At 41.7% G+C, this 15281-nt stretch overlaps 1 protein-coding gene across 4 annotated transcripts in view; it reads left to right on the forward strand.

The window, feature by feature from the left end:
- rad50 (RAD50 homolog, double strand break repair protein) overlaps positions 1 to 15281 on the forward strand; it is a 165845-nt gene that overhangs the window by 66393 nt on the left and 84171 nt on the right. For all 4 annotated transcript variants that reach the window (XM_041194213.1, XM_041194212.1, XM_041194214.1 and 1 more), the window contains exon 12: positions 978 to 1135. In XM_041194213.1, coding sequence (XP_041050147.1) covers positions 978 to 1135 — 158 coding nt within the window. The remainder of the gene's footprint in view (positions 1 to 977; positions 1136 to 15281) is intronic.

The raw sequence follows: 15281 nt of genomic DNA on the forward strand, positions 1-15281 counted from the left end.
ACAGGAAATTTTATTGAGTATTGAAGATTTGTTATTTGCATTGATGGAACTTGATGTTATGACCAATGTTGGTAAAGCGGAGTTTTTTAAAAAAATCCCAGAGGGAAACTTTAAACAATTGTCATTATCAATAATTTTCAGTGTTATGTTTGAGATGCGACTCTAAACTCAGGAATCAGGCCACTAGTTCTTGAGGTTTTACATTAAACTAAATGAAACATTTTATTAATTTACACAGGTTAAAATATTTACACATGGCTACAAATTATTACCATCATAACTTTTATCAAATTCCCAAACTAATCTCCATTAAGGCAACAACAACCCATAGACTTAACCAAAATACCAGGCAAAACATTTTCACCTTACAGATTCAAAATGAGGTTCTTTCCATTGTAGAGCCAGTTGGACCAGTTGGAGTCTTACATTTTTGATCTTACATTGCCTCTGCCTGCACACACAAAAACCACTGAAGTTATACCTACCAGCCCCGTTGAATGTTCATTCTCATTGTATCACCAGTGTCTTTGAACTTTACTTTTTAACAATGAAACCCCATTCCTTGGACCAATTTTATTAGTAATATAAACATATTGCTTGGTAGCTGTTAGAAAGGTGTCAAGTTTTCACCCCCACCTCTTGAATACTCTATTCAAAAAATGCAAATAGACTCTACCTCTTTGTTTACATCTCAAATTAGCACACATCGAAGCTGGCTTTAATCCAATTAAGACATGCCCGCAGACCAAACCTCTATTTTAAAAGAAAAATATTTTCCAAAATATTATATACATTAATAGCTTCATGATACTTGACTCCAGATTTTTTGATTGCACCTTTTCTCCTTGTTTTGGAGGTGAACTGAATCTTGAAAGCTGTGAGTTGTAGCTATTCCCTCTGCTTTATGTTTGCACAAATCACCACTGATGCCTTATATTTTTCATAGTTAATCAGACCTTAAATCAATTCTTTGTTAGGCTGACAAAGAGGAACAGATCAGGAAGATCAAGTCAAGACACAATGATGAACTGGTAGCACTGCTGGGTCATTTCCCAAACAAGAAACAACTGGAAGATTGGCTTCATACAAAACTTGCAGAGATCAATCAGTCCAGGGATAAACTATTCAAGATGAAGTAAGTACAGACCCTAAAACTTGCAATTTAGATGGGGAAATCCTGTATGAAATAGTGTATTTTAAATATAAACAGTGTTTGTAGCTGGCTGCAAGATGCTTAGGTGCAGTGTACTGGGCACATCTGTATATTTACTTTGTCTGTGACTTTGAGGGATTGAGGTCTGACTCGATCTTTCATTGAAATTGTCGTCAATTTGACAGCTCTTCAATGTCAGAACACCCTGGTTCTGACATTGGCAAAATACTACCATCCAGTGAAGAATAATTATTCAAGCTTGCTTGCAACGAAAGATGATTCTTTTAGAATCATATTGAGGAGATGCTGGACCTTTATGTAAAGACATTAAATTTCATGCAAACTCTGGGGTATGGCTGGAGAAGGTTCCCCTATCCTCGTAGTTATTCATTATCATTCTGGCATAATCAGGCCATTTCACAATAAGATTCAAGCATCTTAAGTAATGGGACTAGTAACAAAGCGTGTTAAAAACCTCATCCAGTAGCAATATCAAATCTTTGCTTCATAAGAAAATTAGCAGCCTCCCAGTAGAGGATGAGGGAGGAAGGCTTCAGAATTTTTAGCACCTGGCATCAAATTGTGTTCTAGATAAGAGAGAATAATCACCTGGAAACATTAATCCCGTCTCTCCTTGATTTGCGTTTTCTTGATTTTCCCGGCTCAGTGCTTCTGTCGTGTACGTTGCATTGTCACGAGTGGTTGTGTTCCTTCAACTGAAATACCACAGTTTCTACCCTTAAACAGTCAGGTGGGTTATTTGAACTCTTCCCAGGCTCTCCAATGAGCTTTGCACTTTTTTTTTATTGTGAAATTGAAATTCTTAACCAATCTTGTAAACATCCCAATTTGCAGCCGCTGTCAATCTTAGTTTCATTGGTGACACATTCTTGAGCTCTGACACCTTCAAATAAATTGAAACATTATTCTTTAATTGTACAGTATGATTCACCATGTTGTGATCAAAAGAGACTGATGCATGGCTGAATTGCCTGGATGTTGTGGTAAATGCCAAGGAAAATAAACAGGCAGGGAAGCATTGCCTAGGCTATTGTTACAACTGGGATGGGAGGAGCACGCAGTTGATCTAGCACCGCTACTCCGCAGGTCGCACCATTAGTTTAAAACTTTGATTCACTCACCAAAATGGCCAATTGTTTACCTTCGTGACTGTTACCCAGAATAAAAGAAACTTTAACCAGGTTTCTTTCAATAAACAATAAACTTATTATTTTATTATAAAGCCAGTCTTGTCAAATAGAAAGGCAAAGCTTATTAACATACAGTATGCAATATGAAAGTATACCAATTATTCTTTTGGGATACCCTAAGTGTGCTTCTCTCTCTCGCGCGCTCGCACACACACACACACACACAAAAGCTACACGCACGCGCACCCCCCAAAAATAAAAAGAGGAATTCTGCCAAGGTTAAAAGTCAATGGTTCAAGGGAAAAGGAAAGATGATGGAGTCCTTGAAATGGTGTCCGGCTTATGCAGTTAGTCTCTCAGCGCTGATCTGCGAAACAATCAATGATTCTTGCACTACTTTTCAGACGGACTTGAGGAACACCTTCAGGTACTCAGCTCCAGCAAGTAGAGCAACTTAAAAGCAGCTTATATTCACTTCCGGCTGTGGACTGGCCCTGGACTGCAAAAAGGCTGTTGTCTTCATTCACAAGCAGTTGGTCCTTCTTCTCAAAGCAAAACCAACTTTTAAACACAGTTCCAGGCATGTTTTATTTTTCCAAGAGCCATAAACTTCTGTGTGACCCCTTTTGTACACAGTCCACCAGGGTCAAGAGGTTTCCAGCTTCTTTACACCTGCTTAACTACCTTTTCATGTAAATGGATGTCTCTTCTAAGAAAAAGAGTCCTTGCCTTTAAGGAACAGTGTTTTTTAAAAAGCAAATTCTTCCATAATGTTTTTAGTCCTTGAAGATGAACCATTTCCTGTGATTGAACACTATTATACTTGAAAGGACCCTATGGACTGGTTACTTTCCCTCTCCCAAAGCCACAGCCTCTGTTAGAAGCTTGGACTGTGGAGGAAATATATATTCAAAGGTTCAGATCCAGTGATGTGAACTGTTCATTTGATAATTCAGGAAATCCCTCTGTCCTTACTTCCATTGGACAGACAGCTGTAAATGTCAACATCCTGTACGCATTTACCAATCTGTTCCATTGAGTAATTCCTGCATTAGTGCATCAGCAAAGTTCCAATGATAGTACTGTACGAAATGGGGACAAGAGCACCTCTGTGTTGCCACCTGAAGGAATATGGTAGTATTGCAGTCCTTTGTAATAAAATAGACAAAATATAACCGTTGCAAACATACTTCAGTTCTTTGTGAAAGACTAGAGAATCGTCTGTGGTATAGTGAGCCAGGTTACAATGTTTTGTAACCTTAAAGGTCTAAAGTCATGTAATACATACTATATTATTGGGGGCACGAATTTACAGTGACTTAAGTAGATTTTTACCTTGTGACGTGGGATTTTGAGGATCATCCTCTGTAGATTTTGGGAATATTTATGAGCTGCAGCAGTACTGCAGAGAGGGTGAAATGCTGGATTTGGTTGATGGATGGCTCCATGGGTTTGGTAGCACTGGGATGGTCAGGTCGGTAGTCCACAGTCTGACAGTGCTGTGGGAGAAAAAGGAGGAGAACAAGAGTTTGGGAGCATTTAAAAATGTACCAGAGGTGTGTCAGCACTGGGTGCAGGCTGAGAATATCCCAGCACTGGGTGGGGTGGAGGACTGAGGGAAGGGCAGGTGTCCAGTCTTAATCTTCCCTGTCCTCAGATTCAGGAGTGGGAGGGATCTGGCAAGTCTGCAAGCCCTTGGTTTTAAGTAGTGGAAGGGATGTGGCTTGGGTTGCAGGCTGAAGATTGCATGGAGTGGAACTGAGTGCATCTCAGCACTGTAGCACCAGGAGAATGCTCCACAATGTCCTTTGTGGCTCTTGGCCATTTTTTAATTTGAAAACAAAACCTCTAATTAAAAAAAAAAGTAGAAAGCACATAATTCTAGAAGATACCGCTGAGTGGCCTGATTTTAGTAAGGTTCGAGCAGATGACCCTGCGGAGCACAACACCACTAACATTTAGAAGAGTAAAGTAAGACCTGGGAGGAGTCACTCAAAGGCACTTTTTTTAATTTGTTCATGGGATGTGGGCATCACTGGCTAGGCCAGCATTTATTTCCCATTCCTAACTGCCCTTGAGAAGGTGGTGGTGAGCCGCCTTCTTGAACCACTGCAGTCCATGCGGCATAGTTACACCCACAGTGCAATTTGGGATTGAGTTCTAGGATTTTGATTCAGCAACAGTGAAGGAACGGCGATGTAGTTCCAAGCCAGGATGGTGCAAGACTTGGAGGGGAACTTACAGATGGTGGTGTTCCCATGCATCTGGTGCCCTTGCCTGAGCTGGTAGAGAGTACAGGTTTGATTATATGTGCCAAGCAAGTGTGATGAAAGTACCATAACTTTAAGGTGTTATAGGACTTATTTGTTATACACAATGATTTTAATGTATTGCAGTAAATGACTACATGCGCACAAGTTAGCAATAATGGTCAAATGTCAATAATACTGAATCCTGATCTCTCTCATTCATGTGATTTTTGAGTAAAGAGGAACTTGGATTTAAGAATGTTAGCTATGTCCTTTTAGCTTGTGAGTTAGGGGCATAATCTCAGTCAGTTTACCTAAAATACATGGTCATTGATTTTACGTGTTCTGATTGAAGGAGCAGAAAAGTAGGTACAATGGGCCCAATTATAACCTAACTAGTCAGGTGAGAAGCCTAAAGTATTGTGAAGGAAACTGGATTTTACGCATTTATGTTAATAAAGAGGAAATCATGATGAAGGTGCTAAAAGCAATGTTGCACCCAATCCGGTTTGTTTTCCAATGGTCAGGTTTGGTTAAAATCACCGCAGTAAAAGTAATTCTCCTCCCTCGCAAACACAATAGTTCTTTCTCTAACAAAGATTTTTTTTTTCCTTATCCTTAACTAATTTTGCCTTTGTCTTTTTTTAATTGGGATGTATATTGCTGGTTACAAGGTTTAGGTTTCCCAGTGTGAAAATCCAGCCACTGGAAACTCAGACTGAGATTAGATGCTCCTGATTGATCAAATGGTGCTTAGAAATTCTTCCATAGATAGATGCTGGATTATTTAAAATCCTTTGAAGACTAATTACTTTCCTTCTCTCAAACATTGTGTAAACTGAGTAATTGTCACCGAGTCAGGTCTGTGACACATTTGTGTGGCTTTACTTTCGTAGCTAATCATTTTCATGGAATCTTGTGATTAAACACGAAAGAAACCCTTCAATTTAATTTTAAAGGCTTTACAAGCAGCAGTTGAGAATCTTCAACAAGTGGATCATGAGTGGAAGACTATAAAGTTAAGGGTAGGGAAAGGTCAGCTGTTTCATCTAGCCTGCCCACACCGTGATGGCAGAAGGATCATGACTAGACACTTCTCCATTCCCCTCCGTAATTCCACCATTGGATACATCCAATGGCCACTGGCAGCCAGCTCATTACCTGGGGGAGGTGAAATAACTTAGGTGGCTGGGGGAGGTGGGAAGTTGGGGAAATACCCTGGAAAGTCCCTCTCTGAACCCCTCAGGCAACTGAAACCAGCCCAAGAGGTCGCATTGACCAGGTGTAATCTGTGAAGATGCTAATCTTCTATATGATGTGATCTCTGCCTCATTCATAAGCTACACCTGATGGTCCTTGAAGACATACAAAGAGTCTGTATTCACCACATCAGCCGGCAATGTATTCCGGAGCACATTACTCTCTGCGAAAAGACAAACCACCAAACATCCAGTCTGTTTCTATCCTTGCACGGTTTAAACTCATGCCCCCCTGTTCCTCTCTAATCTGTTAACTTGGACTAGAAATACAGCTCTTCAATTATTTTATAGACCTCCATCAGGTTACCTTGGTCGAATGCTACTCTAAAGCAAATAGACCTAGGTCCTTGAGCCTAACTGGGAAGCTGAGGTTGTTCAATCAAAGAATCATTTCTGTAGCTCTCCCCTGGTTTTTTTCCAAGGTCTTATGTCAGCCATAATGTTAGGGAACTGAAGCTTAACTAAAATCTAGGCACTTGGACTGGAGAGCGAGAACTTGATGAAGAATCTCAGTCTGCATTGCAAGGGTTTCATAAACCCACCCAAATGAAGTCAACATGGATTAGCTAAAGGCAAATCATGCCTGACTAACACAATCGCGTTCTTTGAAGTAATGGAGTGGGATGATGAGGGTAGTGCTGTCTCTTTGGACTTTCAAAAGGCTTTTAATACAGTGCCACATAATGTGCATGTTCGCAAAGTTAAAGCAGTGGATTATAGGAACAGTGGCAACGTGGATACGAAATTGGTTAAGACTCAGAGAGCAGCGGTGAAAAATTGTTTTTCAGACTGGAGGGAAATGTGCAGCAGTGTTCACCAGGGATCAGTATTAGGTCCACTGCTCTTTTTGATGTACAATGATGACCTGGAGTTGGGTATGCAGAGGGCATAAGTTCAAAGTTTTGTAAACGATACAAAAATCGGAGCTGTTGTGTACAATAACATAAATAGAAGAGTCTTAAGGGGAATACAGCCTAGTGAAAAGGGCAGACCTATGTCAGATGAAATGTAATGCCTAGATGTTTCAAGTTATACATTTTGGTTATATTACCACCACTTGAGGGGGATGAAATGACTTCCCTATTTTCCCATTCCGGATTTGACCGTAACAGGATTTTCTGTGGATTTAGAGAGGGGATGTGCTTTGCCAATACTATAGGAGTCTCACTATTTACGCTTTCAGATTATAAAGAATTATTCAGTCAGGCTTTCTGAATTTAAACAAAGAACAAGTTAAGTTTATTGAAACTATTTCCCCGATGAAAAATAAACCAGGTAAATCGCAACCACTATTCATATGTCGCACACACTCCCTGGACCCCCCCCCCCCCCGCCCCCCAACACACCAGGCTAGGTTGTAGAATAATAGGATAGCTTAAGTTTTGTTTTTGCAGGTCACGAAGAAGATGAAACAAAAGAGTATACGGTTAGCTGTTCTTTGGCTGTTCTCAGTGCAGTGATTCCGCGTTGCAGCCATATTGTTCAGTTACCTTCCTGGCTGTAGTTGTTTGGAGCAGATTTCCATGTTTTATTCCCAAAAGATGTCGGTTTGCAGTGGATTTTTATTCTCAGGGTGGTTACTTTACAAATCTAGGCAAAATACTTGAGAGAGAGAGAGAGACACCAAACAGCTTCTGCAGCCTGTTTGAGTACAGCATTCTGATCTCCCTCTGCTTTTTAACCAGACTCTAAAAGTGCCTAAACAAAAATAAAAATACCTGGGAGAAACTCAGCAGGTCTGACAGCATCTGCGGAGAGGAACACAGTTAACGCTTCGAGTCCGTGTGACTCTTCGACAGAAGAAATATGATGAGTCATACGGACTCGAAACGTTAACTGTGTTCCTCTCCGCAGATGCTGTCAGACCAGCTGAGTTTTTCCCCAGGTATTTTTATTTTTGTTTAGGATTTCCAGCATCCACAGTTTTTTGCTTTTATCTTAAAATACCTTGCTGGCTGTATATTCCAGATAAATTCTATTAGCCCATGCCTGCTGCAGTCATTGTTTTAGAATAGGTAAGTGTGTTTTGACGCCTCATCTCCGGAACATTTTTCACGTTTCAGGATAGCGTAAAACCAACAGGAGATGGGGTCTTTCATGCACCCCAGGAGGTTGAGTGTCTTTTTTGTCACCATCCCATTTTGGGGAATGCAAGCTGTATATTGTAGCTGTCTGGGTTTCAGGTTCTTTTAAAAAAAAAAATCCAGGCAGAAGAGAAAAATTAGAAATTGTATCTTTAAAAAAACACACCCTTGTCACAGTGGGAAGAATGAGGAAAGGCAATATGAGCTAGATGGTACAGTTTTAAAGGGGATGCAGCAATGGGGAGAGTTGGTGGTGTATTTACACAAGTATTTGAAGGTGGCAGACCAAGTTGAGAAAGCTGTTTTTTGACAAAAAATGTATGGGGATCCTTGGCTTCATTAAGCGTGGAGCACACAAACGAGGATATTATGCTAAACCATTATAAAACCTTGTTTGGCCTCAGCTGGAGCACTGCGTTCAATTCTGGGCATCACACTTTTAGAGGGATGTCAAGGCCACAGAGAGAGTGCAGAAGAGATTTGCTAGAATGATACCGGGGTGAGGGAGTTGAGCTGTGTCGAGAGACTGGAGAGGCTGGGGTTGTTCTCTGTAGATCAGAGAAGGTTTGATAGAGGTGTTCAAAATCACAAAGGGTTTAGGTAACCAGCAAACCCCAATTTATGGTGATTGGCAGATTGGTAAAGAAACATTGCTTTACATAGCAAGTGGTTGTGACCTCGAATGTGCTGCCTGAAAGAGTGGTGGGCATAGATTCAATAGTAACTTCAAAGAAAAAGGATTGGATAAATACTTGAAGAAAAATAAATCACAGGACTATGGGGAATGAGCAGGGGGAGGGGGATTAATTGGATAGCTGCACTAAAGAGCTAGGGCATGCACGATGGGCTGAATGGCCTCCTATACTGCATCATTCTATGATTCTAAGTTGCAGGCTTTGTTTTATTAACAAGTTTAAAGATGAAGGATTTTGAGAGGCATGCAACTTTGTACATAAGTGCTTTTGTGTGCATGCTTCCAGAAAAGCTCAGTGAGTAACTATAATATTTTTTTGGCGAGACGGTTATCAGCCTCTTGTGAAATTCTAAATAACACGTACGTTTCAGTAAATGGAGACTTTTCTTTGCATTTTAAGTCGGGGTGATTCCCTTCTGTTACCACTTAGCTGACAGATCTTCTACACAAGCTCTTGGGAGCCATCTGAGTCTTATCAGGTGAGAAATGGAAAGGAGTGCAGTACATAATAATAGGGGTGCCAACCACAAAATGGCAGCAGAGTTCAAGAGCTCACTAACTGCAAAGATTGAATGATAATTGCTACTCTGTGCTTTACCCTGATGTGTGTTACGGGAATCGGATGAGGAGGGGGTTGGAAACAGCGATGACTGTATACCCAGTTTTGTAAATTTTTTTTCTGATATTATCACGCCTTATTAGAATGGCGTAAAGAACTAATTTTGGTCAGCGTAAAGTGTAACTCTTTCCAGTTTATTTTCCACTGAGGAAGCCGGCATTATTTTGGGGTATTTCCGTTTTGGATGAATCCATTTGCATGGAAATGTAAAATTTCGGCATGAGGGAAGGAAAAGGGACAACAAGTGCATCAAGGTGTGAACAGCAATAAAAGGCATTTTCATGTTGGATTGGTTGCTTTTTTTAAAAAAAAATACTTAAAGTTACAGGTTATATCCACTACTTATATATTTGCATTTCATGTCAAACATTCCCAAGGGGACTTACATGGCTCCCATCCTCTCTGTGTATTATGGCAGGAGGGTCTTTGAATGTGGCCTTTCCTCATTGAGCCTTTGCAGTGGTTGCTCCAAGCTTTAATGCGTGCCTCAGCACTGGATCTCGGGATGTGCCAGCCTATAACACACAGTCGTGCACAGCTCTTTGCACTGGACGACCAGCAAGTTTTGAGCAGACCAAAGAGTTGATGATCCTCCAGAAGTAGTTGATGTTTGTCTCGGAGTGCATCCCTGGGAACAGCTGCAGAGCACTCAAGGAGCTCTACAGGGCGAACCTTGATCAAAAGCACTGCATCTTGCATCACCTTTGCAATTCATATTCGTATTGAATTGATTACTGCCGTAGAAAGTGATGTTGACATCAGTTGGTGCAAGCTTCTCTCCAATGAACCCATTCCTGGCACTGACCTTCATTGATTGCATTGCCCATGTCTGTTCTGTACTGTTTCCTAATAACTAAAATGGTACAGCATTTTATGCATGATGTTGCATTAAACTGGTGACATGCCATTGACAATGCTCTTGAGGTTGCAGTCAGGATGTCAGCCTTGACTCGATGGTAGCATTCCCATCTCTGAGCCAGAGTCGTGAGTCTAACCCTCACTCCGGAGACTTGAGCACAAAATCTAAGCTGGCACTTCAGTGTACTGCTGAGGGAGTACTACGCTGTTGGAAAAACTGAAGGAAGTTCTTACCGCGCACACTTGGACAAGCTTGAGGAAGACTATTCTTACCAGTGGAACATAATTAACCTGCTGGGCATGATGGAGGTATTGGAAAAGCACTATCACAGTTAATAAAGTGGACGGCGTGAGTCATCATTTGAACAAAATAATATTGTGAGACTCATGTCATTTTCTGCACAATTACTCAGCGACCACGGTGGCCCCAGAGGAGATTTTTCCGTTTGTTGAGTCAGTCCGATGGACGGATGACCACGGAGTGTTTTAGTCCCGGGAAAATTCGGAAGATCAGTCAAAAGCTGTGGGGTGAGCAGGCTAGTTAATGCTTCTGACTTCATCAGATCACCAACCTGATTACATCCAAGATGTTAGCCCGCGAGGTGAGTGGTCTGAGAGCACATGGAGGTTAAAGCAGTGGTGATGAAAGGGAGAGAGAGGGGGTGATCCAAGAACATTGCGGGATAAAACAGCGGGGGAGAAAGGGAGCACTGCAAGAACAGTGGGAGGTCCAAGTGCGGAAAGAAAGCCGTAATAAAGCAATGGCAAAGAGCGAGAAAGCAGCTGGAGAGAGCATTGTGAGAACAGCGAGAGGTTGCGGAGAACAGCAGCAATAAAGTAGCAGCAGACAGAGCGGGAGAACACCGCAAGAACAGCGGGATGAGAGGGAGAGAGAACTGCAAGAACAAAGAATAAATGAATGAGAAAAAAAATCCAGGTGTGACATCACAGGATGACAAGTAGATCATTGGTTGGTGAATATTATTGTTATTTTCCTTTAAATTTGGACAGTGGTTTAAACTAGGATGGGAAAACTATGAAGTACTATGTATTGCTGATGAAAGAAACATTTTGTCAAAGCTTTTGGTCTTGCACTTATCAGGACAATTTTGCAAGAATACAACGTAAGGGAAAGCAGCAAATTTATACTGTACGAGAAGGTTGTGCTGATTGGTTGGCAAGTGGATTCTGAGGTGTTGCCATGTAGAATGCACCAGTTGATGGTGATTGACATTTAACTGCCAAGCATTGTTTGAAATTTAAACCAGGCTGCTTGACTCTGAGAAATTATTGGCCCAATGCATTGCCCTGAGGAATGAGTCAGCGAATGGCTGTCACTTATTTTGTTTAGTTGAAACAGGCACAATGTGTGTTTTTTATTTTTTATATTTTTTTATAACAATGTGTGTACTTGTTCTTTCTGTCTGCACAGAACAGGGCCCTGCGTATTAATTCCAGTACACACAAGTGCACCACACTGCGAGCCACACTGACAATCTTAAATTGGTTTTCAGTGTAATTCTTAGCACACTGAGGATTATTTAGCAAATGTTGTCCAATCGCGGAATCACATCTAATGTTGGACGCTGTGTTTTGAATTTTGCAAGCACATGCTGTTTTGGTACAGTCTGTACCTTGTCCATTGTGAACAATGGAAACAGCATGTTGTTTGATACGCTTCGCCATTCTTTGGGATATACAGCCTACATAACTAGCATCACACTGGCACTGAAAATCATCTACCACATTACTCATTTGTGCGGTAGGCAGTACGTCTTTTTGGCTTGATGGCAGCATCCTGCTAGTGGCGAATACCACTCGTGCTACTACTGCATAGTACCAGTATAAAACAGCCTGTATAAAACACAGTATAAAACACAGTATAAAACACCTGTTGCTCAAATTTTTGAGATACCTTGCCCTTCCAGGGTAGTCTGGGCATTTTTCAGGGCCAAAAGTGACAGCCTTAGGCCCGTACCTGAGTTTGCGTGATATGCAGCGTGAAATGATGGGTAACCATTATCCTGCAGGATGCCTTTGATGTGCCATGTTTCAGCTTCAAGCTTGCAAGGTGAGCAAATGGATCGGGCCCGATTTACGAAGTTGCCACTAAAACCAACCTTATAATGCATGGAACTATAAGAACCCCAGCGCGTATATTGACCAGTGAAGGTAGGCTTGCGGTAGACCACGGTAGAGAACCCCCTGGCAGGTTTCTCAACTGGTACATCAAGGAAAGGGCCTGAGGATTGGGAAGAGAATAGTGATAGAGGATTCAGTAGTAAGGGGAACAGACAGGCATTTCTGTGGACACAGATGTGAACCCAGGATGGTATGTTGTCTTTTTGGTGCCAGAGTCAAGGATGTCACTGAACGGCTGCAGAGCACCCTGATGAGATTGGGTGAACAATCAATAGTCATGACCCATATTAGTACCAACGACCTACATAGAAAAGGGATGAGGTATTGCAGGCAGATTTTAGGGATGTAGAAGGAAACTAACAAGCAGCTTCTCAAAGATAGCAATCTCCGGATTATTCCTGGTGCCATGAGCTCGTGAGTATAGAAGTAGGATAGAGCAGATAAATGCATGGTTGGAGAGATGGTGCAGGAACGAGAGCTTTAGACCCCTGAAATATTGACGCAGGTTTTGGGGGAGATGGGATCTTTACAGGGTGGACAGGTTGCACCTGAACAGAGCCAAGACTGATGGCCTTGCTGGGCAGTTTGCTAGTGCTATTGAGGAGTGTTTAAACTTGGCAGGGCATTGAGAACCAGGACGTAACATTGGAGAGGAAAAACAAGGTGCACAAAGAATTGAGAGACTGATAGATTGCACTAAAGTAAGAAATAGTAAGGCATTAAGTGCAGTCAGTGTAAGAGGAAATGCAGTCGGCCTAAATTCAGTTTACTGTGCATGTATTTGAATGCAGAGAGTATGGGAAATATAGTTGGTGAGCTGTAGATAGTTACATGGAAATATGATGTCGTTGTGATAAAGGAGACCTGACTGAAAGGAGGACAAGACTGATACTAAATTTTCCTGGAAGCCGAATGTTCAGGAAAGATAAGGAAGGAAAGAAAGGAGGAGGAGGTGGGGGTGGTTTCAGTTAAAGGAGGTTATTGGACTGCTGGAGAGAGAGGATGCAGCAGAGAGAGGTTGCCCTAGAGGCGTCAAGGACAAAATTTATTTGAGTAGAGTTAAGATACAATAAAGCCACCATTCTACTACTAGGTAGACTACTACTAATCCATTGGCCACCAATTAGTGGGAATAATATAAGAAAACAAGTTTGCAAATAAATAAGAGATGCAAGAACTATAGAATGTTATAATGGGGGACTTTAATTATCCGAATATAGACTGCAATAGTAATAGTGTAGAGGACAAAAAGGGAGATGAGCTTATTCAGGACTGTCGTCACTGGCTGTCCCTCAATTTGAAGATGATGTCAACTTAAGGTTGTGAGTTTCTGCTAAGGGTCTTCATGAGACTGAACAGGCTGATTCTCGACTCGTGTCCCACCTGCCCAAAGATCCACAACGTCCCACGAGGTAGTGGGATCTGGTGTGTAGGATTTGTTTCCTCCTTTTTCCTTCTCTTCTGCCACTTTGCCTCATCATTAAGGCATGGTGACTCAAAGCTTGATGCAGCTTAATGGACAAGTCGCATTTTGATCAATTGATAGCGACCTCCTCCCACTTCATTAATGCCAATGCTGCTGCACTTCAGGGAGAGCCTTCATCGTATCTTTGAAGCATTTTTGTTGTCCTCTCCTGGAACGCTGGCCATTTGAGAATTGAGAAAACAGGACCTGGCGGGGGAAGACACATCTCGGCTATCCTGACAGTGCTTCGTCCATTGAAGCTGATTTTGCAAGGGTTTTCCTTGAATGTTTTGGAGCCAGCTTCAAGAAGGACACTAGCATTGATGCTGGAATTTCTTTAGTGCTCTTGTGTGTCTGATACAAGAAGGGAGACGAATCATGCTGTGGAAACTATGGAGGTGTCTCCTTTTTGTCCATTGGGAAAATCCTGACACGCATTCTCCTTAGGACAATTCTCCTAAATTGTCTACTTGCTGAGGAAATCCTTCCGGAGACAGTGTGAGACCTTTTAGAGGAACCTCCGACATGCTCTTTGTTGTCGGACAAATCCTGGGCAACTGCCAAGAACAACAACAGGAACAATTCATTACATTCATCGACCTTACCAAAGCAATTTCACTCAGTAAATCGTAAGGTTCTCTGGATTTGGGTGCACAAGAAACACCTCCACAATCCTGCAATTGCTTCATGACAATAGGACTGCAACTTGAGTGGGAGATCTGAAACAGACACCTTCAAACTCCAGGCCGGGGTCAAGCACAGCTGTGTGATATCCCCCGTACTATTTACAATCTACCTGACGTTGGTTATTCAGGATAATTTTCTGGAATAGAATGTTTCCAGTCCAACAAGGAAGGAGGTATCACTGGATCTGATTCTGGGGAATAAGGTGTGACAAATAGTCCAAGTGTCATAAGGCAACAGTGATCATTGTATCATTAGGCTTGGGTTGGCTATGGTGTTATGATCCCCACTGGGAAACCGTAAACCAAAATAACCATATTTACCAAATGACCCCCAAAGAAGGAATTGCCAACAAGATTTTGTCTTTTGTAACGTCTACTGTAACACAATCAAAATCAATGTAAATTTATCATGAATTAATAGATGAATGATACTTGAAATAAAAATGTAAATTTCACTTTAAATAATCGATACAATAAGGATAGGTCTTACAGGACAAGCACCCGCACCCCTCCGTACGTAGCTACACATCCACAACATGCTGTTCTTTATTCATGCAGAGTAGGTCAGGAGTCATATCTGACAACAGCTTTCACCTTTTGAATTTCACAGGTACAATTATCAGCAAGGCACGCTTCTGTGAATCCTCTCTTCCTTGGGTCACAACAGTCCTGATGGTGTAGCTTACCAGAGTTCCTTTTCAACCGGCCAGCCAATGATGCCCCGGTTCATGGTTTGGCCTCTTTCGGGAAAAGCTAGGGTCTCTGCTATTCACACTGCTTTCCATGTTTTTGACCTTTTTAGCCAGCATGCACAGTGCCTTCAAGAGTTCCTGTCCCCTCTTCTGCCAAACAGAAAAACTGACCTCTTCCTGAGAGCGATTTGCTTATTCTTCTCAAGAACTCTTGTGTTGTTCTCTCTGT

This window comes from Carcharodon carcharias, chromosome 8 (genome assembly GCF_017639515.1).
Source record: "Carcharodon carcharias isolate sCarCar2 chromosome 8, sCarCar2.pri, whole genome shotgun sequence".
Lineage (NCBI taxonomy): Eukaryota > Metazoa > Chordata > Chondrichthyes > Lamniformes > Lamnidae > Carcharodon > Carcharodon carcharias.